The sequence below is a fragment of the Marmota monax genome, unplaced genomic scaffold (genome assembly GCF_021218885.2).
Source record: "Marmota monax isolate L192 unplaced genomic scaffold, Marmota_monax_Labrador192_F-V1.1 WCK01_AAM20220418_F8-fsc00238, whole genome shotgun sequence".
In the NCBI taxonomy this organism is placed as follows: domain Eukaryota; kingdom Metazoa; phylum Chordata; class Mammalia; order Rodentia; family Sciuridae; genus Marmota; species Marmota monax.
The window spans coordinates 821297-846546 of record NW_026693175.1 but is presented as its reverse complement, the minus strand read 5'-3'; the positions used below and the strand labels follow the sequence as shown (position 1 = coordinate 846546).

General features: G+C 46.9%; 2 protein-coding genes across 3 annotated transcripts in view; one reads left to right on the top strand and one right to left on the bottom strand.

Annotated features, from left to right (window-relative positions):
- The window catches only part of Usp39 (ubiquitin specific peptidase 39), a 34965-nt gene extending 17822 nt beyond the window's left edge, over positions 1-17143 (bottom strand). For both annotated transcript variants that reach the window (XM_046455960.1, XM_046455961.2), the window contains exons 1-8: positions 16861-17143; positions 15844-15913; positions 13823-13917; positions 12114-12250; positions 11147-11299; positions 3516-3741; positions 2233-2310; positions 76-143 (exon numbers count right to left, since the gene is read on the bottom strand). In XM_046455960.1, coding sequence (XP_046311916.1) covers positions 76-143; positions 2233-2310; positions 3516-3741; positions 11147-11299; positions 12114-12250; positions 13823-13917; positions 15844-15913; positions 16861-17128 — 1095 coding nt within the window. In that variant the 5' untranslated portion in view covers positions 17129-17143. The remainder of the gene's footprint in view (positions 1-75; positions 144-2232; positions 2311-3515; positions 3742-11146; positions 11300-12113; positions 12251-13822; positions 13918-15843; positions 15914-16860) is intronic.
- Positions 17144-17297: 154 nt separating this feature from the next.
- CUNH2orf68 (chromosome unknown C2orf68 homolog) lies at positions 17298-23975 on the top strand. The gene is made up of 4 exons (XM_046455971.2): positions 17298-18886; positions 18966-19081; positions 19788-19939; positions 20300-23975. The coding sequence occupies exons 1-4, from the start codon at positions 18780-18782 to the stop codon at positions 20420-20422; spliced, it is 498 nt and encodes a 165-aa protein (XP_046311927.1). The 5' UTR covers positions 17298-18779; the 3' UTR covers positions 20423-23975.
- Positions 23976-25250: the final 1275 nt, after the last annotated feature.

The window sequence follows — 25250 nt, the reverse complement described above, 5'->3', positions numbered from 1 at the left end:
TCCAAGTGTCTCTCTGCTTCTCCTAAGTCCACTCAGGCAACACAGATCAGTCCTGGACCGGCTCCACCCACTCACCAGATCAGGATGGGGAAGCTTCTTAGTGAAGATCCGCATGGACCCCTGGAAAACATCCGTCACAATCGCTGCACAAACAAAAGGCAAGCACAAACACTGTGAGCCTGGGAAGCATGTCAGAAACACATCGCAATTTCTGAAATAAACCTGCAACTTTCAGCATGAGACCCAAAGAAGCCCTCCCTAAACAGAAGCTTCCCTGGGAAATAGACACCATGCGGTACTTTCATAATTGTTGTGGAAGTGATCACATGTGTATCCTCCCCAAGGCACGTGGGCCCTCCAAGACAGGGCCTGGCCCATGAGAGAAGCATGAAATGATGAATGATTCGCAGAGCCTGAAGATGCATGACTCAGAAAAAATTCATAAGCAACCGGGCACAGTGGTGCATCCACGCAATCCTGGCAACCCGAGAGGCTGAGGCAGCAGGATTGCAGGTTTGAGACCAGCCTCAGCAACTTAGTGAGACCCTGTCTCAAAATAAAAAATAAAGAAAGGGTTGGGGATGTAGCACAGTAGTTGAGTACCCTTAGGTTCAATTCCCTGTACTGAATGTGTGTATGTGTGTGTGTGTGTGTGTGTGTGTGTTTGTGTATTTTCACAAGCAAACAGGGCCCAACCAAGGAACTGCCCTAACTATATGCTGCCCACAAGGGAAATAAAGTCCAGTCTACACTGGACACAAAAGCAAAACTACAGACTAAGATATGGGCAAGAGCAGAAGCAAAGGCCTAGGGCTGGGGCTCAGTGGTAGAGCACTTGCCTAGCATGTGTGTGGCACAGGGTTCAATTCTCAGCACCACATACAAATAAATGAATAAAATAAAGGTTCATTAACATCAAAAAAATATTTTAAAAAGAGTAGAAGCAAAGCAAAGAGAGATCAAGCACACTGGGTCCTAGAATCCTCCCAGGACATAAGGCGAGGAAGCAGAAGACATGCACAAGATGAAGACACCAGGTGGGGCAGGCCTCAAGTAAGAGAGTACAAGGCCCGCAGGACACCTCCAGGGCCCTCAACTCAGAAGTCAAGAAGTCTACCTAGGTCTCTACAATGGCTGGCCCAGCTCTGCAGCCTTTGAGCTGATAGATGTGCAGGTACCCCTAAGCCAGTGAAGACAATGAGTGGCACAGGGACTCTAGGTCTGGGACCCTAGCAGGGACCCCAGCAGGCCAGCCTCCTGCCTCCAAGTACAGGTCCAACAAGCGTGAAGAACTGGCAGTGAATCAGCTCTAACCTTCAACTCAAAGGCCAGGCCACCACCCACATTAGTGCTTGCAGTGGCAAGAGCCTGGGGGTCCATAACATGCTATCCTGCGTGTTGAAACTGGGTCAGGATTTCTGGGGCACTGTTGTATCCATTCCTGATAAAAAATCTTATTATAAACAGGAATAAATCAGATTAGCATGTGAGGAAGTGAAACAGACAAGTTTACCTAAAAAGTTATTTTTATTTTTGTGGTGCACCTGCATCTTAAAAGAAATTTTAATTGACACGTAATAATTGTACATGTAACAATTTAGAACACGTATACAGTATGTAATGATCAAATCAGGACAGCTGGTATAACTATCACTTCAAACATTTACCGTTTCTTTGTGTAAGAACATTCCAAATTCTCTCCACTGCCTATTTCAAAACCCACAGTGAAGTGCTGTTGCCCAGTTACCCTACCGTGCTACACACAGAGCATCAGATGCTCTCCTCCTGTCCAGGTGCACCCTCCACCCTGGCCCAGCCTCCGGTGACCACTCTTTACTCTCTGCTACCAGACTCTCTCAGCTCCCACTAGTGAGAATGTCCAGGATTTGCATTTCACTTGACTTGTCTTCCAGGCACTTCTGCCACAGGAACAGCTGGGGCTGCAGCTCAGTGGCAGAGCACCTGCTAAGCACACCTGAAACCCGGGTTCAACCCCCAGGACCACAAAAAGTAAAAAAAAAAGAAAAATACCACTGGGCATAATTATCACATTCTAACATTAAAAAATTATGGACAGGAGCTATTCAAGAATAAAATTTGGTATATACAATAAATCCCAACCCTCTCCCCACAAAAGAGACAAACAGTTAAGAACAAGAGGACGTGAAGTTGTAGTTTTTTAAAGATGGACCAGCAAAGAAAAACAGCTGTTTTATAAGCAACAAGACTTACTCTTCTTTTTCTTCTTTGTGCCCCCCAGGGCCGAGTGCAGAGCATTCAGAAACCAGGAGAGAAAGTCGACTCCGTCTCCTGGGGAAAAGGAGGCATGGAACATGAGGGAACTGGAGGCAGGAGGGGAAGCCTGTAGCCGGCCACGCTGCAGTCCTGCTACCCACTCCCAGAAGAGGCCCTCAGACCAAGATGCTCCTGGCCAGGCCGCAGACTACCACCACCACGTGCTCAGAGACTATGACCTCTGCCCTTGGGAATGAGCCAACATTACCACCCCAGTGTGGGTGTCACTTCCTATCACCCCAAGTCCCCAAGGGGCCTGGGCCCACTCCTTACCTACTCACCGATCATGCCTTACTTCTCCTTTCCTAAGTGCCTGAGACTCTTAAAAGCCACTAAGTTGTTCCCCAGTCTGCTGTCACATGTTCACATAGAAGTCTTCACTGGCCCCCACCTTTGACAGAAGAGAATCGCAACTCCCACAGTGGCACATAAACCAGGAATTTGGTCCTTCCTTCCCTGCCTCCACCTCAGTTCTCCACTGACCCCAGAATCCAAGGTCCAGCTAAGTGCAGGCAGTCAGCCTGGATCCAGTACCTCTATGCTCCTACCCAGAACGCCTGCCACAACCCGCCTCCCCCTGTTCAGCTGGGGTCCTTGTCTGTGTTCCCTCCAGAGCACACTCTGCCCTTTCTTACCGCAGCGCCTAACACCCTGCGATTACCTTTTTCTGCAACTACCTTGCCTTTAGCCTTTAGCTCCCTGTGGCTCCAAAGTCTAGCCCCACAAATGCATGCTGAGCAAACTGATGTACACACTAGCAGACAGCACCCAAGATCCAGGTACTAAGAGCTATTTTATTCACAAGGCAATGACAACCTGGGCCCAAAGAGATGACAGCAACCTGAGGTTCATCAGAGGACCCATGTGGAGACCTGACAAGGTGAGAAGCACAGGTGGCAGGGACTCAGCATGGGCTGCTGCCTTGCCTAGCCTCTCGGCATTCCCTACACCAGACAGTCCACCTCACCAAACAAGACTGGCCTTCTGTTCAGCTTCTGGGACTCTGAGCAGAGAGGAGTAAGGAACCCACCCAAGCTACTCACTCACTCACGACTATCATCAAGATTCACTGCAAAGCAGAAGTACATTTTCTTCCTCAAACTAGCTTTGTTGTCCTCAAGTCAGAGAAACACAGATGACCTCTTTCTGACCTGTGTTTCTGCCTGTGGTGCTGGGCAAATGCTCTGCCACAGAGCCTCCCTCCAGCCCTTGCTCCTTACCTTGTTTGGTGATCTGAAAGGTCTTCCTGCTGCAGAGGACCACAGCCTGGAGCATCTCGTGGGGAGAGACATGAGCCTTGAAATTTCGAGGGTTCCAGAGCTTTCTCATCAGCTCTCCAAAACGCTGGACCAACAAGAACATGATGTCCCCTGGAGGACGCTTGATGTTCTTGTAATTGTCTTCTTCTAGGAAGTAGTTCCGGAGAGGAGGAACGTTAGACAGAGCCTGGAAATCAAACACTGTACTTAATCCAAAGCCCCTCTGCAGGGTCGCTGGGCCCAGCCTGAAGAGTCCAAAGGAAACAGACCCTTTGAGAATCCTATCTAGACATGATATTACAGAAATATCCTTCACACTAGGTTCCAGAATACAGTTCTGCAGACACTTAATAGATATGGACATCACAGAGAAGTTAATAAAAAGGTATTCAAATCGCTATCTACTGCCACTCAATACTTCCCTTTCTTACTGTAAGTAGACCTGTGTCAATACTGAAATTCACGAGGTACTAAAGGCCAAAAACCATGTACTCTTTCATCACCTCCTTTGACTAGAGTAGAGACAATTATCTGGGGAACACTAGCCCCCACTTCTCGACACCATACTAAAATAATGTGACCATGCATGTATGAGTTTGGCAGAATGAACTAACTACAATGTATAACTATAAAGCTCTAACAAACAAACAAACAAAAAACCTGAAGGAAAAAAATATGAAAATCACAAAATTTGATGTTTCTCTAATAAAACCATGCAATTGCACATAAAACTGAATGTACTTGTTATGGTGAAAAATGGCCAGACATTTAGAACAAAAACAAATCTGACAGGGGTAGGAAAGATGGTGGAATGAGATGGACATCATTATGTATGATTGCATGAATGGTACGTTTCTATACCATGTACAAGCAGAGAATTGAAATGTTACATTCCATTTGTGTACGATGAATTGAAATTTAAAAATTTAAAAAAACAGACACTCAAAAAAACAAATCTGACTTCATCAGGCAAAAAGAGAAAAACTAGTCATGCAAGCTTCAGGAAGAAAGGCATGGTTGCTGATCTAAGCTCAGAACTGGGAGGGAGACCACAGAACAGACCTTGAATACAAGCAGAGTATACCCTGGATCATTCCCAATGGGTTCATGAGTCCCAGAACACTTTCCCTTGGCAACCCACTTAGGAAAGAGGACAGAGGTTTTCTGCTAACTACGATAGGTCCAGGCAGGGAGGTCTTGGGACCTGGAGATCACCATAACCTTAAGGGGATCAGGCCTCCTCAGACGCTGGGATAACAGGCATGGGTCACCGTGCCCAGCTACATATAGCACAAGCTCAGCTAAAGGAACACGGGCTTGATGCTCAGGCAGTAATTACTAAAGAGGAGAACTACTCTCAAAAAGAGGGAAGTATAGATAAAGTTAACCCTAATTCTCAGTTATCCACCTTATAGAGAGAGGTGCTCTCAGGGCTCAATACATCTAGTGACAGGCAGCCTCAGAGAGAGACTAGAGTCAGGTCCCCTCAACTCTACTTCAGTGGGGACATCACCAAAAGAGGGTTTGTTCACCTAATATTTTAATAAATAAAGAGACTCACCCATGAGAATTAAGATTCAGAAAGCCAGGACTAACCATCCTACCCATGATAGTTTTCAAAGTCATGAGAGTTTATAGGAGGAGGAGTCTGAAACATCTCTCTCCACCTAAGAAAATGACCTTTCCAGGAACTAGGTACCACACCAGGAACCATCACCAAATAGAATAGACAGGCCTTTACATTCTTTTACACAATTCTTTGTTTTTTCCATTTTTAAAAATTTGTTCTTTTTAGTTATCCATGACAGTAGACTGTATTTTGACCTATCATACACACATGGAGCATAACTTGCCATTCTTGTGGTTGTACACGATGTGGAGTTTCTACTGTCTTTCCCATTTTCATCCCTCCTTCCTTTCCCCCACTTAGCTTTTACACAATTATTTTTTTGTGGAGGCGGTGGGGACCAGGGATTAAACTCAGGGGCACTCAACTACTGAGCCACGTCCTCAGCCCTATTTTGTATTTTATTTAGAGACAAGGTCTTAATGAGTTGCCTAGTGCCTCGCTTTTGCTGAGGCTGGCTTTGAACTTGATCCTCCTGCCTCAGCCTCCTCAGCCGCTGGGATGACAGGCGTGGGTCACTGCGCCCAGCTACATAATTCTTTATGGTAAAAATACATTTAAAAAGTTTAGCGCACTGCTCCCCAGCTGCCGTGAGCTGGCATCTTCTACTATGATGTTCTGCCATGGAGGTGGTTGACAGAACGAGTTATCTGAAAGCTTTCAAGAATGGTGGGCATTGATCAATTATAAATGCTTTCAGGATCTCATACGAAGACAGTGGCAGATCAAATCCCTTCAGTGCTGGAAGCGGTGGCATACGCCTGTAATCCCAGCTGCTCAGGAGGCTAAGACAAGAGTATTTCAAGTTCAAGGCCAGCCTCAGTAACTTAGCAAGGCCCTAAGCCACTTAGCAAGGCCCTGTCTCTAAATGAAATTTTAAAAAGATCTAGGGATGTTGCTCAGTGACTAAGTGCCCCAGGATTCAATCAAAAATTTAAAAAAAATTAAATTTTTAAATGTTTTACCAAAAAATAATAAAAAAAAAAAAAACGCCACCCTTCAGTGCAAAGGATTATATGATCAAACTCCTCACTGTGAATTATTAGGTGCCAGCAAAAGAGGCCCTGATCCCAAGGACAAAAGATATCAGAAGAAAACAAATCCAGGGATACTTTTGGATGTTGAGCTTATCTGATCTCAAGATGGCCCCATAAAGTTCTTGAACTCCAGACTTTCCCAAGAACAATCGTGCAGATCACATCTCCTCTAGCTGAGTACAGGTCTCCAGCGGGGCTGGCAACAGGACCCACACTGGAGTGCCTGGGACTGGTCTCCACCCTTCTTGTCAGAACGTAGTCCTGTCCTAATTTTACTTCTGAGAGGAGAACCATACGGGGAGGGGAGGCTGGCAAGGGGAACAGACAGCCGCAATTGGGATCTAACTCACAGTTCTGAATGATATTTTAGAAAGACTTCCTGAAACATTCTTTATCAGAGTGCTGAACAAGGAATGAATACCTGTCCCCTCTTTTCTGGGTCCTTGGCTTTCTATGGACAGTCACCTGGCAATGAATTGTAGCACTCTGAGCTAAGTGTATCTGTTCCCTCTAAGATAATAACTCCATCCCTTTCTTTTACCAAGATAACACTTCCTTTAAAGAATTTAAACAGCCATGATTTTCCAATATTTTTAAATATTGCACCAATTATTTAAATTTATGCTTATCACCAACCTTTCATGAAAATGTTTTGGATTTTAAACTGTACTAGGTCTAAAACAGACACGTAGACCAATGGTACAGAATACAGGACCAGAGACAAACCCAGATAAATACAGTTATCTCATACTAGACAAAGGCACCCTAAACATACATTAGAGAAAAGATAGCCTCTTCAACAAATGGTGCTGGGAAAACTGGAAATCCATATGTAGAAATGAAATTAAACCCCTATCTCTCACCATGCACAAAACTCAACTCAAGTGGATTAAGGACCTAGGCATTAGACTAGAGACCCTGTGCCTAATAGAAGAAAATGTAGGCCCAACTCTCCATCATGTTGGCTCAGGAACTGAATTCCTCAACAAGACTCCTAACGCACATGAAGTAAAATCAAGAATCAATAAATGGGCCAGGCATGATGATGCACGCCTTTAATCCCAGCAGCTCAGGAGGCTGAGGCAGGAGGATCATGAGTTCAAAGCCAGCCTTAGCAAAAGTGAGGTACTAAACAACTCAGTGAGACCCTGTCTCTAAATAAAATACAAAATAGGGCTGGGGATGTGGCTCAGTGGTTGAGTGTCCCTGAGTTCAATCCCAAATTACCGCCCCCTGCCCAAAAAGAAAAAAAGAATGGAATGGCATGAAACTAAAAAGCTTCTTCACAGCAAACAACGTGAAAGAGAGCCTAGAGAATGGGAGAAAATCACAGCCGTCTGCACCTCAGAGCATTATTCCACAGGATATGTAAAGAACTCAAAAAACTTAACACCAAAAAAACAAATAATAACCCAATCAATAAATGAGCAAGGAATTGAACAGGCACTTCACAGAAGAAATATGATCTCTCAACAAATTAAAAAAAATACACGTGTGTATATGTGTGTGTGTGTATGTAAATATATATAAAATGCTCAACATCTCTAGCAATTAGAGAATTGCAAAAATCAAAATTACACTGAGATTTCATCTCACTCCAGTCAGAATGGCAGTTATCAAGAATTCAAGTAACAATAAATGTTGGCCAGGATGTGGGGGAAAAGTACACTCACACATTGCTGGTGGGACTGCAAACCAGTGCAATCACTCTGGAAAGCAATGTGGAGATTTCTCAGAATACCTGGAATGGTATTTGACCTAGTTATCCCACTCCTCAACATATACCCAAAGGACTTAAATTAGCATACGGTAATGTAATGTGTCATATCCATATTTATAGCAGCTCAATTCACAAAAGCTGAACTATGAAACCAACATAGGTGCCCTTTAATAGATGAATGAATAAACAAATTGTGGCATATATACACAATGGAATATCACTCAGTCATAAAGAAGAATGAAGTTATGGCATTAGCTAGTAAATGGATGGAACTGGAGACTACCATACTAAGTAAAAGAATCCAATCCCCAAAAACCAATGGCTGAATGTTCTCTCTGATATGTGGATACTAACACATACTAGCGAGGTGGGGAACAGAAGTTCAATGGATTAGACAAAGGGGAATGAAGGGAAGGGTGGGAATCCTAATAGGAGAAACAGTAGAATTTTTCAGATATCATTTTCCTATGTTCACATATGAATACACAACCAATGAAACTCCACATCATGTACAACCACCAGAATGAGAAATTACACTCCATGTACATGTGATGGGTAAGAATACACTCCACGTCATGAGTAACTGAAAAGAACCAAATATAAAACCCTTCCTAGGTCTCCTCCTGTTCCCATACAAGCAGCCCCAGGATGTAGGGCATGGACGGGTCAGAGCACAAGCTCTGTCAGGCACTGGCAGTCCACACACCTGGGGAGGAAGGAGTCCCTTCTGCCCCTGGCTTGGAAGTGGCTGTTCAGCCTCTTCCTGCTGCACCCACAGCAGGAATCCATCTCCCTCTCTGGAAGCCTTTGTTGCGTTACACAATTTGTCTTCTAAAATTCAGGCTTTTCTAATTGAAAACATCACACTCGATTTTCCCCCCAAGATGTCTGTTTTTTTATGTAAAATTAGGTACTTAATTTATGTAAAAACTAATCTTTTAAAAAATATATTGTTTTAGTTATAGTTGGACACAATTCCTTTATTTATTTATTTTTATGTAGTGTTGAGGATCAAACCTAGATCCCCACACATGTTAGGCGAGTGCTCTGCCACTGAGCCACAGCACCAGCCCCGAATTAGTAATCTTTTATAAAGACAAAAAAAAAAAATTTAAAGGCCAAGTTAAAAACTGCAAGAAAATACTTGCAATATAGCAACCTGTACAATAAAACCAAATGATGGTTTTCTTATATATATCATAAAGCTCAATAAGCCGAAACAATAGGGAAAAGAGTACTTACGACCTATTCATTTAAATAAATTACACACATACACACAAATAATTAAGGTCGGAAGTAATCCAAAACACCTAAGTTAAAAATAAAGATACCTAGGACTGGGGTTGTGGCTCAGTGGTAGAGCAGTTGCCTAGCATGCGTGAGGCACTGGGTCAATCCCTGGCACCACATAAAAATAAACAAATAAAAGGTACTATGTCCATTTACAACTAAAAATATATATATTTTTTATATACATATATATATATAAAATAAAGATACCTATAAAATAGAAAAAAATTTTCTCAATGCTAACAGTGACAACACAAGATGAAAGAAGGCTCTTTGGGGTTGCTGGTGGGTTTAGAGATTGTTCAAAACACTTATATCTGGAATCTAGATCCTATGTTCACTAGTATAAGAATGGGTGAATCAATTCCAACTCAATAAAAAAGAATAGCATGTAATCATTAAGGATGCTGCCTAGGGGCCAGGGATGTAGGTCAGCAGTGCAGCCCCTGCCTAGCAAGCAAGAGGCCCTGAGTTGAACCACTAAAAAAAAGTGAGACATGTACATACTATGTTGCTTCATAAACAGTTATGTACATTTTAAAATATAGAAAATAAATATAATAAAACGTGTCACAAAAAGTAAAAAGACTAGGGGCAGCAAGGCCCTGGGTTCAATTCCTCAGCACTCACCCCCCAGCCCCACCGCCAAGAAACAAACAAACCAGGAGGGGAAATGTGTGTGTGCAAAATAACACGTCAGAAGGTACTGCAGGGCTGGGTTGTAGCTCAGCAGTAGACGCTTGCCTAGCACATGTGAGGCAGGGGGTTCGACCCTCAGCACCCCAAAAATAAATAAATAAAGATATTGTGTCCATCTACAACTAAAAAAAGAGAAGAGATTGCCCACTGGTCACAAGAGACAATGTGGACTACGTCAGATTTTACGGCAAAATAATCATGTTACCATATGACAGAATATTATGCTATACACATTTAGAAAAAGTTCTATTTCTTTGTTTCTAAAATATTTTTTAGTTGTAGATGGACATAATAGCTTTATTTTTTTATGTGGTTCTGAGAAGTAAACCCAATACCTCACATGTGCCAGGCAAGTGCTCTACCACTGAGCCACAACCCCAGCCATGTTTGTTTTGGGGACTGGGAATTGAACCCATGGGTACTTTACCACTGAATTACATCTCCAGTCCTTTTTATTTTGAGGCAGGGTCTAAGTTGCTAAAGGGCCCCTTAAGTTGCTAAGGCTAGCCTCAAATTTGTGACCCTCCACCTCAGCCTCCTTAGTCACAACAATTCTAGAACTATATACTGTTAAGTACTCCAGCACAGAATACTAAGGAGAGAAAGGAATAAGGCTTTTACTTTATAATTCATATACCTTCCCTTCAATAATCCTGTTTATGTCTATAATTTTTTAAATCAATTTTTTCTTGGTGAAGTGAGATTCTGCTTACCAACATTTTCTAAATTTTCTATAAAAACATAATGAACATCTACACCATAAAAAAGAAATGTGCCTGATGCAGAGGCCACACCTGTAATACCAGCAACTTGGGATGCTGGCAGGAGAATCACAAGTTCAAGCCCAGCCCAGGCAACTTAGTGAGACCTTGTCTCAAAATAAAAAATAAAAAGGGCTGTGGATATAGTTCAGTGATAGAGTTTCCCTGGATTCAATACTCAGCACTGGGGAAAGAAAAATTCTTATTTGGTATTTCCCGGCAACATGGATTCTATCCCTCCTTCCCCAGCAACTCCAGAGGCCATGAAAAAGCTGGAAAATGCCTAAGCATCTGGCAGCAGCCCCATGAGCAGAAAAAGGAAAATTTGGCTTACTGTAGAACAAATACTCAAGGGAAGCTCCTAGCCAAACCCAACGTCTGGGCCCTTTGACCACACTCAGCAAGAACGCAGCAATGTCTTTCACCCCCTCCCCTCGGCCTTCCTATCTGGATCCTACCTGAAGGACGGCATTGGCATAGTCGTTGGCCTTTATGTTATTCAGTCCCACAATACCCGGCAGATAAGTGGTACCGTCATATGCCCGGGACAATTTGGCTTGCTTGTCCAAGTTTGCAATTTGTTGCTTTGTAAAAGTGGGCTTCAACACATACTGTGAAGAAAAAGAAAATCCTACACTGTTTTTGAGATATAAACAGAGTTCAGAAGATACATCCAGAACAGTAATTTCTACCAAAAACCAAAAATGCTTTGGTCATAAGCACCTCCCACACACCCAAAAAGACCCCACAAGCAACAAGGATGAAGACGAAGTAATTCAGCACAGCTCCTCTCCACACTGCTGGTCAACAAGGGGTTCTCCGTATCCCAAATCAATAAATCCCACATTTCTCTTCAACCTCATGTCTGACCATCTCCAAGATAAATGGCTGTCACACTGTACGACACTCGATCTCTAGAGACAGCAGGAGCCTGAGCCTTACCCAGTATGGCATGTGTGCCTAGCTTAGGAGTGCAGCACCTCCTCCCCTTAGGCAGGACTGGGGACTCTAGGACTCCCTGGGAGTGGACGGTGGGAGCAGAATACTCCCAGTTACAGACTGGATGGAGGTCATCGTGAACTCCCTTTGGAACCTCAAATTTATCCCAGTTTCTCCATCTATCCAGATTCTCCCTGATTACAGGTGAGGTAGTTGTCAGGGAACCCTGAGTTGGCTCACAGAAGAATCTGCCTCAACTGGGTATAATTGAACAGACTGTAATCCCAGTAACTCAGAAGACTTGACGCAGGAGAAATGCCAAGTTCAAGGTCAGCCCCAGCCATTTAGTAAGACTATGTCTCAAAATTTAAAAACGGGCTGGGGATGCAGCTTAATGGTAGAACACTTGCTTAGCATATGTGAACTCCTAGAACCACACACATACAAAACTGCCCCAAGCCAGCCTCCCTAGACACAGACACACACCGTGATATCCTCCAGGGAGGAGTCGATGATCTCATAGTTGTCTGGAAGGCAGTAAAACTTGAGGGTGTGGAGGTTGAGAAAGACATGGTGGCTAAACTGGACGCTGTGGATGTAGGCATGAGACTTCAAACCTCGGCCTATAGGGAAGGACAAGAGACTATAAGAGGGGCAGGCCCAAGGAAGACACAGACAAGATCTGCTCCTCCTTCCCTTATTTTGTATTGGAACATGTTAAAAGCAGCACAAAGTATTACACCATCCATAAACGAATCTCCACATGAGCCTCTCTCATCACAAAGATTAGCAAAAAACAACAGCATGTTAGTTACTTCACTCTCTGGATGGCATAAAGAAAGAGGCTGGGGAAACTGATTTCAATACAAAATATATACACACACATACAAGAGCTAGATTCCTAAGTATCAGAAACTAGGACTATCTATGATGATATCTGACATTATGTAGGTAAATACACATGCCCTGTGATAGCCCCATCACCCAGTCCTTAACCTCCAACTGTTCATATTCAGACTGTCCCGTTCCTGTGCACTTCACTCAGGCAGCCACTGCTGTCTAGGATCTGCCTCCCCTGCTCCGTTCAAAACCTGAATGTCAGCTGGGCCTATACCTATAATCCCAGCAGCTGGGGAGGCTGAGATAGGAGGATCATGAGTTCAAAGCCAGCCTCAGCAATGGTGAGGCTCTCAGCAACTCGGTGAGACCCTGTCTCTAAATAAAACACAAATAGGGCTGGGGATGTGGCTCAGGGGTTGAGAGCCCCTGAGTTCAATCCCTGGTACCAAAAGGGGAGAAAAAAAAAAAACCTGCATGTCCTTCCAGCTCAAGTTCTGCCTCACTTCCTCCATGAAGTCAACATACACCCCCAGTCAGACCTCTGCATTTTTTCAGCTCCTACTGCCCCTATTTTTAATTCACTGACACACAGTCTAGCAGGAATCTTTTTGGTCTTATAGGATTCACGAATTGTTGTCAAAACCAGACTTCTCATAAGCTCCTTGTAGGAGCAAAGAATGAAGTTTATACCTTGTTTGAAACATCTGCCATACTATGTGCACAGTATTTGCTTAGTCTGAATGAGGTAAAATAAATTTTTAGAAAAAAACAGAATAAAAAAGTCCTTAGAACAAAAGTAGTGCTGGGGGTATAGCTCAGTAGGAGAGCGCTTATCTACCAGCATGTGTAAGGCCCTGGGTTCTATTCCCAGGACGCCCCCCCCACACACACACACACACACAAGAAAGACATAAGTAGCCGGCACGGTGGCTCACACCACTAATCGCAGCAGCTCAGGAGGCTGAGGCAGAATGATTGTGAGTTCAAAGCCAGCCTGAGCAACAGCATAGTGCTAGGCAACTCAGTGAGCCCCTGACTCTAAATAAAATACAAAATAGGGCTGGGGATGTGCTCAGTGGTCGAGTACCCCTGAGTTCAATCCCCGGTACCAAAAAAAAAAAAAAAAGGAAAGATATAAGTACAGAAAACATTAAAGTCAGAAATCCAAAGTCTTTGTCTTTCACAGAACTAGTCCTCTATCCCTCTCAGATGTATTCAGGTTCTGACCACAGACCTTTTTATTGGTTTTCTGGAACAAAGAGGGATTACAAGACATGACTCTCAAGAACAAACTGCTTTCTTAAAAAAATAAAATAAAAGAAGACCTGCAGATAGCTCTGAAAATATTCACTCACCTTGAAAGTACTTGCCACACACCAGACAGGCATATGCATTGATATGTGAAAGGGAGATAGAGCACAGTTTCTCAAAGTCAAAGTCCAACACACTCCTAAAAGAATCAAAACAACACACAAAAAAAGACCACATAATCAATAGGTCAGTGTCTGGGAGGGCCCCAAACAGCTGTGTTGGCTTCAAGTCTAAGAGGGACCCAAACAGAGCCCCAGATTCCACGTGTCCCATAGAACCCTGCAGAGAATGGTTTAGAATCAACTGTAAATTGTGGAGCGCATTAATCATTCTCCATTTCCAGCTACCATGCCCAAGGCAGTGTGGAGGTGTCTGCACCTGACACATAATGCCCATGACCCTTTTCCTTAATAGAAGTAGTGTGCACTTATCCATGGGTTCTACACTGGTGGGTTCAACCAAACACATCAAAAGTATCTGGGAAAAAACAAAAACTATATCTGTAATAAACAAATACAGACATTTTTCTCCTGTCATTATTTCATAACCAATACAGTATGGTACCTATTTATACAGTACTTATATCAGCATTAATTAGTGACCTAGGATAATTTAAAGTGTGCAGGAGGATGAGCATAGATCACATGCAAATACCATGGCAATTCATTTTATTTAAAGGACTTGATTATCCACAGATTTTGGTATCCATGGGGGTTCTTAGTACCGGTCCTCCATATACCAAGGGATGATTATATTTGTAGCCAGTTAAGAACCCTTCATTATCATGACCTTCTCTGAAGGGAAAGGTAGATATAGGGCTATAGTAGGGTCCCCACGGCATTCTGGGAGATGAGAGGACATAAACAGACTGAATACACCATTTTACAAGAGAAAAAAATTCTTTTTTTTTTAACTATTTATTGTTTAGTTTTAGTTGGACACAATATCTTTATTTTACTTACTTATTTGTATGCGGTGCTGAGGATCGAACCCAGGGCCTCGCACATGCCAGGCGAGCGCTCTACCTCTAAGCCACAACCCCAGCCTGAGAAAAAATTCTTTTTCTCCATAAAAATAAGGGGGAAACTTGAAAGATTTTAGGAGAATACCTACAACTATATTATGTATTCAAGTGTCAAGTAATAGCATGTGAATACTGGACAGAAAGTAACAAAAAAAAAAAAAACTCTACCTCCACCAAACCCACAAGTGACATTGGGATTTCTCTAATGAATTATAAATGATCCTGTACAGTGCAGTTGTAACTACTGACAATTGTGTGTGTGGCGGGGAGTGGGGGGTACTGGGGGTTGAACCCAGGGGCACTCTACCACTGAACAACACCCTCAGCCCTTTTCATTTTTGAGACAGGATCTGTTGCCCAGGGTGATCTCAAACTTGCCATCCTCTGCCTCAGCCTCCCAAATAGCTGGGACTTCAGGTGTACGCTACCATGCCTAGTAGTAAATACTTTACGTTCGCTACTATTAAGTCTGTTGAATTCTCAGCATCGAGAATAATACCTGATATACAAAGAATGCTCAATAAATATTTGTTATTGCTATTTTAAGTATAATATGTGTCCTCTTATTTCAAAAAAACAAATTAAGAATAAGCTAAAAGCTCTTTATGTATATGCCCACCTTTTAAAAAAAGAAAATGATTTCTGCCACTTTATATTTGAAGAACAAAGATTAAATAGGGTATAATGGCTCACACTTGTAATCCCAGCAACTTGGGAGGCTCAGGCATTAGGAATGCTAAGTTCAAGGTCAGCATCAGCAACTTACTGAACCCCACAGTGTCTCAGCAAGACCCTGTTTCAAATTAAGTAAATAAATAAAAAGGATTAAGGATGTAGCTCAGTGGTAGAATGCCCCAGGTTCATTCTTCAGTAGACGCCCCCCCAAAATGACATTAACAAATATTGCAAGAAACACAATTTTCTTGGCAGAAAGCTTTTAAAGGAGTAAAGTGTTGTTTGATGTTCAATCCAAAGAATTTTCCATGTAGACCCCCCCACACACTTTTCTTAAGCCATCCTCAGCTTCTCTATCCTACTGACCTGTTAATGGTATCCAGATATGGGCAGTGGCGGCTCCTCCGATCCTCAGAATCCACGCGACCATTCTTTGCTAAAAGGAAAATCATTGCAGGTTTTGAAAATGACAACCCTATATTCAGAATCAACTACCAGTGCTAAGAAACAAAGAAATGGAAAAATCTAATCCTAATTTCTTATATGGCAAATCATCTTTTTTAAAAGTCCACTAGGGGAACAAGCCAGAAGCTGGAAGAATGTACTTGCTATGTATTTAACCAACAAGATTCATTTATACATTACATAAAGAAATTCAATGAGACATGGAAGATCTCGTGAACTATATCACAAGTGCTAAGATAAGGCCAATGCAATGCACAAGTACAGTTTAAAGTGTGTATGGATATCCTAAATGTGCCACTTGTCTGGATCCATGTCACAGATTTAACCTTTAACAATTTAGCCTACCAGTTTTCATGGATACTGAAGGACCACATTCGGCATTGGGTCCAAAACAAAAGACTGTTTAACAAGCAACAGCAGTGGCCAGAATATAGCAGGGGTGTCCGTCCTAGAGTCACTCCCACAAGGCTCCGGGAAGAGAAACTGCATAGGTGTGGTGCCTGACCAAAGAGCCCAGAGCCTACAGAACTCGCACCTTCTAGAGCTGGTTGGAGCCTGTCTCCCCTTGCTGTTCACTGCACCCACACGCTAAGCCCGGAGCCAAGGCCGCCAGCCTGTGGCCCACACGGGCAGAACCTCAGGGCCCGACGGAGAACAGTCTCCCAGGCCGTCCACCTTGCGGGCGGGACACAGCCAGTCTCAGGCGCGCGCCGACCCGTCCGTCCGCAGTAGGCACCGCAGGGCCCTATGAGGGGTACGGTGGCTGCGGAAGCCCTGGGCATTTGCTAAGGGGCGGCCGCTGGACCAGCGCGGTCTTCGCCGCGGCAGCGCCTGGACCCGACCCCGGCAGAGCAGTGGCGGGGCCGCAGGGAAACCCCAGACCGCCCGGGTGGCGCCCGCCCGCCCGGCCCCGCGCACCTCGCACCTCCCGCTCGGGCTCCGAGTCCTCGTCTGCCTCACGCTCCCGCTTCACCCGCGGCGCCGGGACGGTGGGCGCCGGGGCCTCGCGCGCGCTCGCCGGCTCGACCTCGCGCTTGACGCGCACCGGGCTGCCCCGGGAGCCGGCCGCCTCAGGCTCCCGCTCGCGCTCGCGCTCCCGTTTTGAGCGACCCGAGCTGCTACGCGCCTCGGACTCGCGCTTCCCGCGGGCCGAGCCCCGCGACTCCCGCTTAGACCGGCTGGACATCGCCACCGCCAGCCCAGCAACCCGCGCAGGCGCCTGGACGCCGAACGCGCGGCACGGGGCCAATCAGGAGCCTCGGAGCGGCCGAGCTCGACGCGCTCTACGAGTCGCCGGCGGAGACAATTCACGCGCCAGGAAGCGCCGGAGGTGCGGCGCGCGGAGCTGCCTGACCTCAGGACCTGTTGGCTCTCCTTGGTTAAGAGACAGGGACGTTTTATCGGTACTGCGTTTTCTGGATAGTGGCAGTTGTACTTGGAACTTTATGCCTCGAAACCGCCATCGGAGGTTGCCTCGCGCAACCTCCTCGCCTTGGAGGCTGATGAGCTCTTAAACAGCAAAGCCTGGATTTGAACCCAGGCAGAACTCTGTCCACTCGTCCACTCCCTTCCAATCTTATTGCTGGACAAATGTGTGCTGTGCATCTACCTTGTAACAAGACCTTCACAGGAAAAGGGAGCTATATGCATGCCACCTTAACCCCTCCGTGCGGGTACCTGGAGGCACAATTCCTCATTTAGAGGGTTCTTGGTATCATGAAACTGCAAACGCCCTGCCAGGAGTGTTCACCATGCAACCACTGAAGACCCCACGGCTGTCTCGAGCTCCTTTGCCCGTCTTTATGGGTGTGGGGGGTTTGCGGGGCTGGGAGTCTCACGGGTCTCACACACGCTGGGCGGGTCTTACAACGCTGGGCGCAGGCAGTTCCGCCTGCCTGTCTGAACTGGTCCACTGCGGTTCGTTGACAGGGAAGATGCTGTAGGTCTAACGTCTGCAGTTTGCTAAATTCTGACATATGGTTGCACCTGCAAAGCCATCCCCGCAAGGAAAAGAGGGAAACTGTCCTTGTACGCCAGGGAGGCCACGCGGTCTGCTGACCTGCTGTCCCCTAGAGTGGCCGTGCTCCCTGGAGCGCAATGCCCAGGCCCCACTACGCTCGCTCTCTAGCTAGGCTCTTTTGCCCGGCATCGGTGTTCCGGGATCCGGGCTCTGGCCGTGTCGTGCAGGGGTACAGACTGCTCGATTCTTTGCTTGAGCAGTAGCTTCCATCGCGGAGATGGGCCACGGTTTGTTCCTGTTCTAACATGAATTCCTGATTTTGACCTTTGAAGTGAGAGCCTGACGCGAGAGACCAGTGAGCCGTGCAGGCTGCGGGCCCGAAAGCCTGCGCGATCCCAGTGCTGCCTCGCGGCCTGAAGCAAGCACTCGGTTCTGGGTGACTCCAGTGCACAGCGGGGTTAGGGCGTCCTGCCAGGACTCGAAGCTGGTGAAGGAACGTCACAGTTTGTGCGACAGGAAGAGTGACACGTGGGGTGCTCCCACGTGGGTTGCATTTTTCCGAATTTTCCCTTTTTTTCTGCACTAGGACTGAACTCGGGGCTTGGCCCGTGCCAGGCAAGCGCGCTGTCACCGAGCCACGCCGCCTCAGCCCTTTTGTTCCCTGGGCTTCCCTGTGGTCCGCTGTGGGCCGACACCCTCGCTTCCTGCTAATAGCGTCCCAAGGAAAACTGCTCCTCGGCAGCCGCGGGGGCCCAGCGCCGCGCCGCACGCCCAGGGCCGGAAGTCGAGCCTCGAGCCGGAAGTCGGGCCTGGCGAGGATCGGGGCCGCGGCTGGACCGTTGACGGCCGGCGGTGGCTCCACACCGCGCCGTTCCGAATGGAGGCGGCGCCGGGCCCCGGGCCGAGGCTCTGCTGCCGGCCCGGCGGGCGGCTGGACATGAGCCACGGCTTCGTGCACCACATACGACGGAACCAGATCGCTCGGTACCGCCCCGCCCCACCACCACCCCTGACCCGGCCCGGCCCGGCCCGCCGGCCCTGACTCCCGCCCGGCTCCCCGCAGGGACGACTATGACAAGAAGGTGAAGCAGGCCAAGGAGAAGGCGAGGAGGCGGCACACGCCCGCGCCCACGCGGCCGCGCAAGCCCGACCTGCAGGTGTACCTGCCGCGGCGCCGAGGTGAGCCAAGGCCCGAGCCGCCCGCCGCACAGCCTCCCAGAGAACCGCGGCCCGGCTGCAGCCTCGGCGGTCGGAGGGGCCTGCGAGCCGGCGAGGAGACTGCCAACCGCCCGTCCCTCCGAGTCGTGTGCGAGTGTCACCGCTGCCCGGCAGAGACGCCTGGCACAAATATAAGTAACCAGAACATAATTACGGAGGAGTCCAGAGAAATGGCCCTTTGCCCAGCTTCCTTGTGACGTGCAAGTCACGTAATTGACCTGTGGCACTGAGCTTGTTAAGTGTTGTTTAAAATGCTTTTAGGTCATGTGTAGATCCGTTCGTTGAATGCGAATTAGAACTGTTCAGGTTTCCTTATTGTTGGTTGGCAACAGGCGTAGACAAGTAGAGTAACTTGCCCAAGACCTCAGAGTTCTTAAACAGCAAAGCCTGGACTTGAACCCAGGCAGAGCTCTATCCATTCTTCCACTCCCTCCCAGTCCTATTGCTGGACAAATATGCACTGTGCATCTACCTTGTAAAAAGATCAAGCCAGCCCAGAGCAGGGATACCAAGGGTAAGAAACCTCCTGGCTGGAAGCATAGCGCACACGAGCACAGGGGTCCTCAGAAGAGCAGGGCTCTCTTCCCTGTGTTCTCCTGCATCATCTCTGTGGGCAGGCCCTTCAGCAGCATCCCTTCTTCCCTCTCATTCTGGTTCATCCCTACAGATGGTTCTACCCACCCAGGCAACCCAGACTGTGAGGAGTCCGGTGAAAGCAGCAGTAGTGGTGGCTCCGAGCTGGAGCCTTCTGGCCATCAGCTCTTCTGCTTAGAATACGAGTCGGACAATGGAGAGGTCACATCAGTTATCGTGTATCAGGTACGCCTCATGGAAACAGCTGCCACCTGAAGGTCCTGGGCTGTGGTAGAAATCACTTCCAGACCCAGCGCCACTGTTTGCCTCAGGGCCAGTGTGAAGATTGCCCCACGTGAGAGCACAGAACTGCCAGGCGATGCTCAAGAGCACATCTCAGTTCTGTCTCGGTGATTCTCAGTGGGAGAATCATCATTGTGACCCCCAGTTGAGAATCACTATTGCAGGGGACACCTGAGAAATGACAGGTACTGACAAGAAGCCTTGAGCCAAATGGAGTTCTGTGAGAGTGTTGTCTGGGGACAGGGAAGGTTGCCTTTCTGCAAGAGACGAGGCCCTGAGCTTCCTGACTCTTCCTCCACGTAGGACGATGACCCAGGAAGGGTGAGTGAGGAAGTGTCAGCACACACACCTCTGGATCTGCCCATGCGAGAGGCCCTCAAGTTGCGTATCCAGGAGGAGATTGCCAAACGCCAGAGCCGACACTGACCAGGTGGAAGGCATTCTCTCCAGGCCAGAATCCTGCACTTGGATGAATTCTAACTAGGGAGCCCACCGTACATTGCGGTGCTAGGACTTGTCTGTCTGATCTTGAGACCCTTATAAGCTGCTGCCTCCACAGGGGTGTTGCAGGGCTACACCTAGCCCACCTCCCTTGCAGCAATTCTTTCTTGTATGTTGACCATTTGGCTGGCCTATTGTCTTGGAATTTTTTGAGAATTTTGATTAGAGAACCTGGTGCTCTTGAAGCTAAGAACTTAGGGAGAGCCAGGGTTTATAAAGCCTTTTGCCAATACTCTTGCTCTCTCACTGAAGTCATATGCCTGACCACTCACGCCATGAGCCGTGTTTGTTACTTTATCGTTTTCTTTCATGTTTCTGCTTCCACCATAGTTTCCTAGACCCCCCCCCCTCCCCGCCCCTTAAGTTTTGTTCTTTTTGCCTCAGGTAGAACCCATCAGTTCCTTTCACCCCATCTCTTGACATGACTATGCATCTCCACAACTAAGGGCTTTGCTGGTGGGGAGTTCTGGGCATCTACCTTTCTAACAAGTTCTCCGAATATTTCTGGCACCAGTAAGATGGGAGAGGCCTGCTTGGAAGCTTGTTCTCTTCCCCTTGCATGACTTCTTCCCATGCTCCACTGCTTTGTGCTGTTTAGATAGGCCACCTAGGAAAAAGATGCTGTTGTAAAATCTGGGGATCTCAGTGAATCCTGCTTTAGTTAGAGTTAAGCAATTCCAGCTTTTGATCCCATCCCCAGTTGTGAATAGACTATTCTCTGTTCAGACTAAAGGGGAATTGTCAAAACAAGGTATTAAAGTCCAGAACAGTTTTGAATGTATGTGCAAAGTGGAAATCAGCATAAGTTTAGAGCCCCAGTAGCCAGAAAAAAAAAAAAAAAGTCCTGAAGAAAGCCCATACTAGAAAAAGTAAAATTAGCCCCTTATCTGCCCCACATGTTTTCCTTTCCTACCTCCAAAAAATATACAACTAAGAGTCTTGTAGAGCCCCAGTGATAGTATGTTGGCCCATTTGGCTGGCCTATTATCTTGAAATTTTTTGAGAATTTTGATTAGAGAACCTTGTGCTCTAGTAGCAGAGACCTTAGGGAGAGCCAGGGTTTATAAAGCCTTCTGCCAATATGCTGTATGTAGAGAATTTTTATTTTTTGGAATGGTCCCAGGAATCAAACCCAGGGCCTCTTGCATGCTAGGCAAGCACACTGCTACTGAGCTCCATTCTAACACAGGGTTAGACAAGAGGACTGAGGGGTGCAGCTCAGTGGTAGAGTACCTGCCTAGCATGCACCCGGCTCTGGGTTCAGTCCCCAGCACCACTTTGGGAGGTGGGGAGGAGGTGGGGAGGCTAAGGTCTAAAGTCTACAAGACATCCTGTGCACTGAAGCTCCAAAGCACCTCGGTTTCCCAGCAAATCAAACTAACATCAGTGACTCCAAATGTGGACTGTAAGTGAGCCTGTGAGCACTGAGTCCCTGAAACCAAAATACCCATCCCCAGGGGTTTCTGTATACAAACAGGATCTCAAGATCAGTCTGACTGTTCCATCTCTTAAAGAACACCTAAGGGCACTGTTGGTTTGTGTCCTGCACCCCTGAAAACTGACCCCTGGAGAATGGGGCGAGGCAGCTACTTCAACTGCACTATTACAACATTAAACACTATGAGCCACAACTTGCAGTATCAGAGAAACACTGGGAAGTGAGTACGGTGGTAAGTTAGAGGGGCCTGTGCTCCAGACCTACATTGCTAGCCCAAGTGCCTTAAACCTTAGTCCCAGACTCAGTTCTGCTTTTAGAGGAGAAAGTCTCTGACCTCTACTTATGCATCTAGCTATAAAGTGCCTTTGGACCTAGAATGTCAGCTACCATCCAGCACCTGGGCCAAGGGGGCCCTTCCAGACTCTACCCACTTCTTCCTGCAGGGAAAGGACCAGTCTTTTTAGTCTTCCAACTCTCCAAGTGATATGTGACTTGAAACATGGGCTCTCACTGGAAGTCTGCCTCCCTGGGAGGGAGGCGGTATCTGTCTTCTCGCAGCTTGATTGCCTGTTTCCTGGTTTTATGATAGAACATAGAGAAAGAAGGCCCCAAAAGGAGTCGGGGGGCACGGCACCATTCCTGTCTCTTGAAGAGGGAAGAGGTAAAAGAAGGCAGTGTTTAGTGATTGCCTGTTGGGTCCCTTTGTGTGTTTGTCATGTGGGTCTCACAAAGGCCCCTTAAGGCAGAGGAGGATAGAAAGTCCTTACTTTTACCCTTTTTTTCTTTAGGAACTTTTGTTTATCAAGGACATATATTTTCTACCCATGACAGCATTCTAATGCATGTATGACTTTTGCAGTGACTAAATAAAGCGCTGAGGCCTGTACTTCAGTGAGAGGTGGTCCTTCAGAGCTGCCCTGCTGGAGCAGATACTGCTGTCTGCCCCAGAGCTCGGCCCCACTGCTTGCCACCATGGTCCATCTGGGGCCAGGATGGTGCTATCCACCTTATGTAAACCTGCCTCCAGACAGCTTGCACCTGTTTCAGAAACTCATGCTTTGCCTGAAGGAGCATGTCCACAGCATTTCTCACAGGTTCTAGAGCTGTCCACAAGAGGAGTACCTTCTGCCGGTCAGTGCTGAGGCAGCAATCTTAGCCTGAGTGAAGCAACACTCACTTGAGTAGATATGTTCTCAGCTGTCTTAAAGAAAAGTCTGATAGGCATGTCCATTGGGTATGGAGTGTTCCTCCCTCTGTTCTTAACTGAGGTTAAGCCCGAATTTTAAAGCTTTTGTTTCCTGGGCCACAAAGGGTGATTACCAAGAGGAGGTAGCCATCATGCAAGGTCTTGGAACTGTGCTTCAGTGAGCTGTGAAGCCGGAGTTGCAGCCCACTGGCAAGCAGGAGGCCTTGGAGTGCAGCACAGGGAAAGGAAAGGAAAGCTGTGTGAGGTGGGAACCCCAAGCCCCACCAGCCAGTAGGCTAACACTCACAGGAAGAGCCTCTCTGGACAGGAGACTGCCAATCGGAGATGAGTCCACAGGATAGGAGGAAGCCCTTGGGTGGTGAGTGCCCAACCTGCTGTGAATTTGGCAAGATCCATGAACTCAGGGTGCTGGGTTCCCTGATGGTTCACAATTTAAATGAGGAATGAGAATGGAGTCCCCTCTTGTCTCAGCCTTTGGGAAAATCACCATGGGATGCTGACCAGTATTTGACATACTTTAACTCCTCTAAATTCCTGTCCTGTCCTCCAGGAATCACATGACCAAGAAGCCATAGGTACCCACCCCAAGTTTCCCCAGGAGTTGGAGTGAGGTAGAAGTGAGGACCTGCTGAGTGAAGGGCTCCTCCGCCTGGCAGGTTGCACTGGCTGCTTTGAGGTGCCAGGTGTGAAAAGGCTTTGGTTGTGTTTTCTGGCTCCCAGTGTATCTGCTGTTGTGGGTAAATAAAACAGTGTACAGACTATTTGAAAGTCCCAGATGGGAGACACTTTTCAAAAGCAGTATTTTGTTAAACCAATAAACTATGTTTACAGCACTGTTTTGTCAAGAGTTGTGAAATCATTTGTGTTATGTGGGCAGAGGAGATTAGTTCCTGCCCTGAAGTCACTCTAGCATCTCCTCTTGTTTTGCCTGTTTTAAGAGCACAACAGCTAGGCCTACTCAGCATTAGCAGTAGAAGAGAGTTTTGGAAACATCTGATTTGCCCCACCAGGTACTCAGAAGGAGACCCTTTGTAGTAGGGAGCTCTAGCTTGGACTTATTCTAGTTTAGGAGCATTGGGATTGTCATATTAAGCCTAAAAGTGCCTCCAGTGTCACAGCTCCAGAATGCTAATGCCTTATACCCCACGTCATATTAGAACAGCCAGTTGAATCTGAGGAGTCCTCTCAGCCTGGTGATTGGACAGTGGTGCAGACCCAGCTCAACAGGAGCACAGTAAGTGTTGAAAACCACGAAGCTTGGCAGGGATGGTGGCCACACCTGTAACCCAGCAACCTAGGAGGCTGAAGCAGGAGGATCACAAGTTCAAGGCCAGCCTGGGCAGCTTAGTGAGACCCTGTCTCAAAAATGAAGGACTGGCTATAATCCCCAGTGCTGCTAAATAAATAAAGACAAACAGGCACCCCTTTGACCTTGGGACCAGCCAAAGGTAGTCTGATTGTATGTCCCCTAGTTCAGCCAGGTTTTTGAGTTGTTTTTGTTTTTTGAAACAAGAGTCTCCTAAGTTGGCCAAGCTGGCTTCAGCCTCCAGAGTCAGGAGGGTCACAGGCCAGGCACCACTACATCTGCCACAGCCACACTAGTTTTTATTTCACATTATAGCCATACTTTTTTTTTTTTTTTTTTAATACCAGGGATTGAACCCAGGGGCACTTAACCACTGAGCCACATCCCCTTTTGTATTTTATTTTGATACAGGATTTCACTAAGTTGCTTAGGGCCTCACTAAATTGCTGAGGCTGGCTTTGAACTTGCCATCCTCCTGCCTTAGCCTCCCTAGCGCTGGGATTTCAGGCTTAGGCCACCATGCAGCCTTATTTCTTGACCCTGCTTTAACTCCTACTCCTGATGTGAGCCGGAAAAGGACTCCCCATGTCCACCTTCTTTGGGTGTAGGTTCCATTTCTACCCCCAGTGGGGTCCAAAAAGGTTTCTCTTCGCCATTGCAGTTTCTTCTGCTGTTTCCTTGCATTCTGGGGCCCTGTTTGTGCACATAACCTTTGCCTCACCTATGTGGCCGCCTCTTGCCCCTGAGCGCTGGCCGTCCCTGTTGGACCGGCTAGTGACCTGACTCCATGGCCGCCCAGCAG

What these genes read in the sequence shown, in the direction of transcription:
- CUNH2orf68 (XM_046455971.2), top strand. Translation starts at nt 18,780, where the DNA reads ATGGAGGCGGCGCCGGGCCCCGGGCCGAGGCTCTGCTGCCGGCCCGGC. An exon ending in GTACCTGCCGCGGCGCCGAG is followed by an intron (nt 19,082 to 19,787) that starts GTGAGCCAAGGC and finishes TCATCCCTACAG; the next exon opens with ATGGTTCTACCCACCCAGGC. An exon ending in CATCAGTTATCGTGTATCAG is followed by an intron (nt 19,940 to 20,299) that starts GTACGCCTCATG and finishes TCCTCCACGTAG; the next exon opens with GACGATGACCCAGGAAGGGT.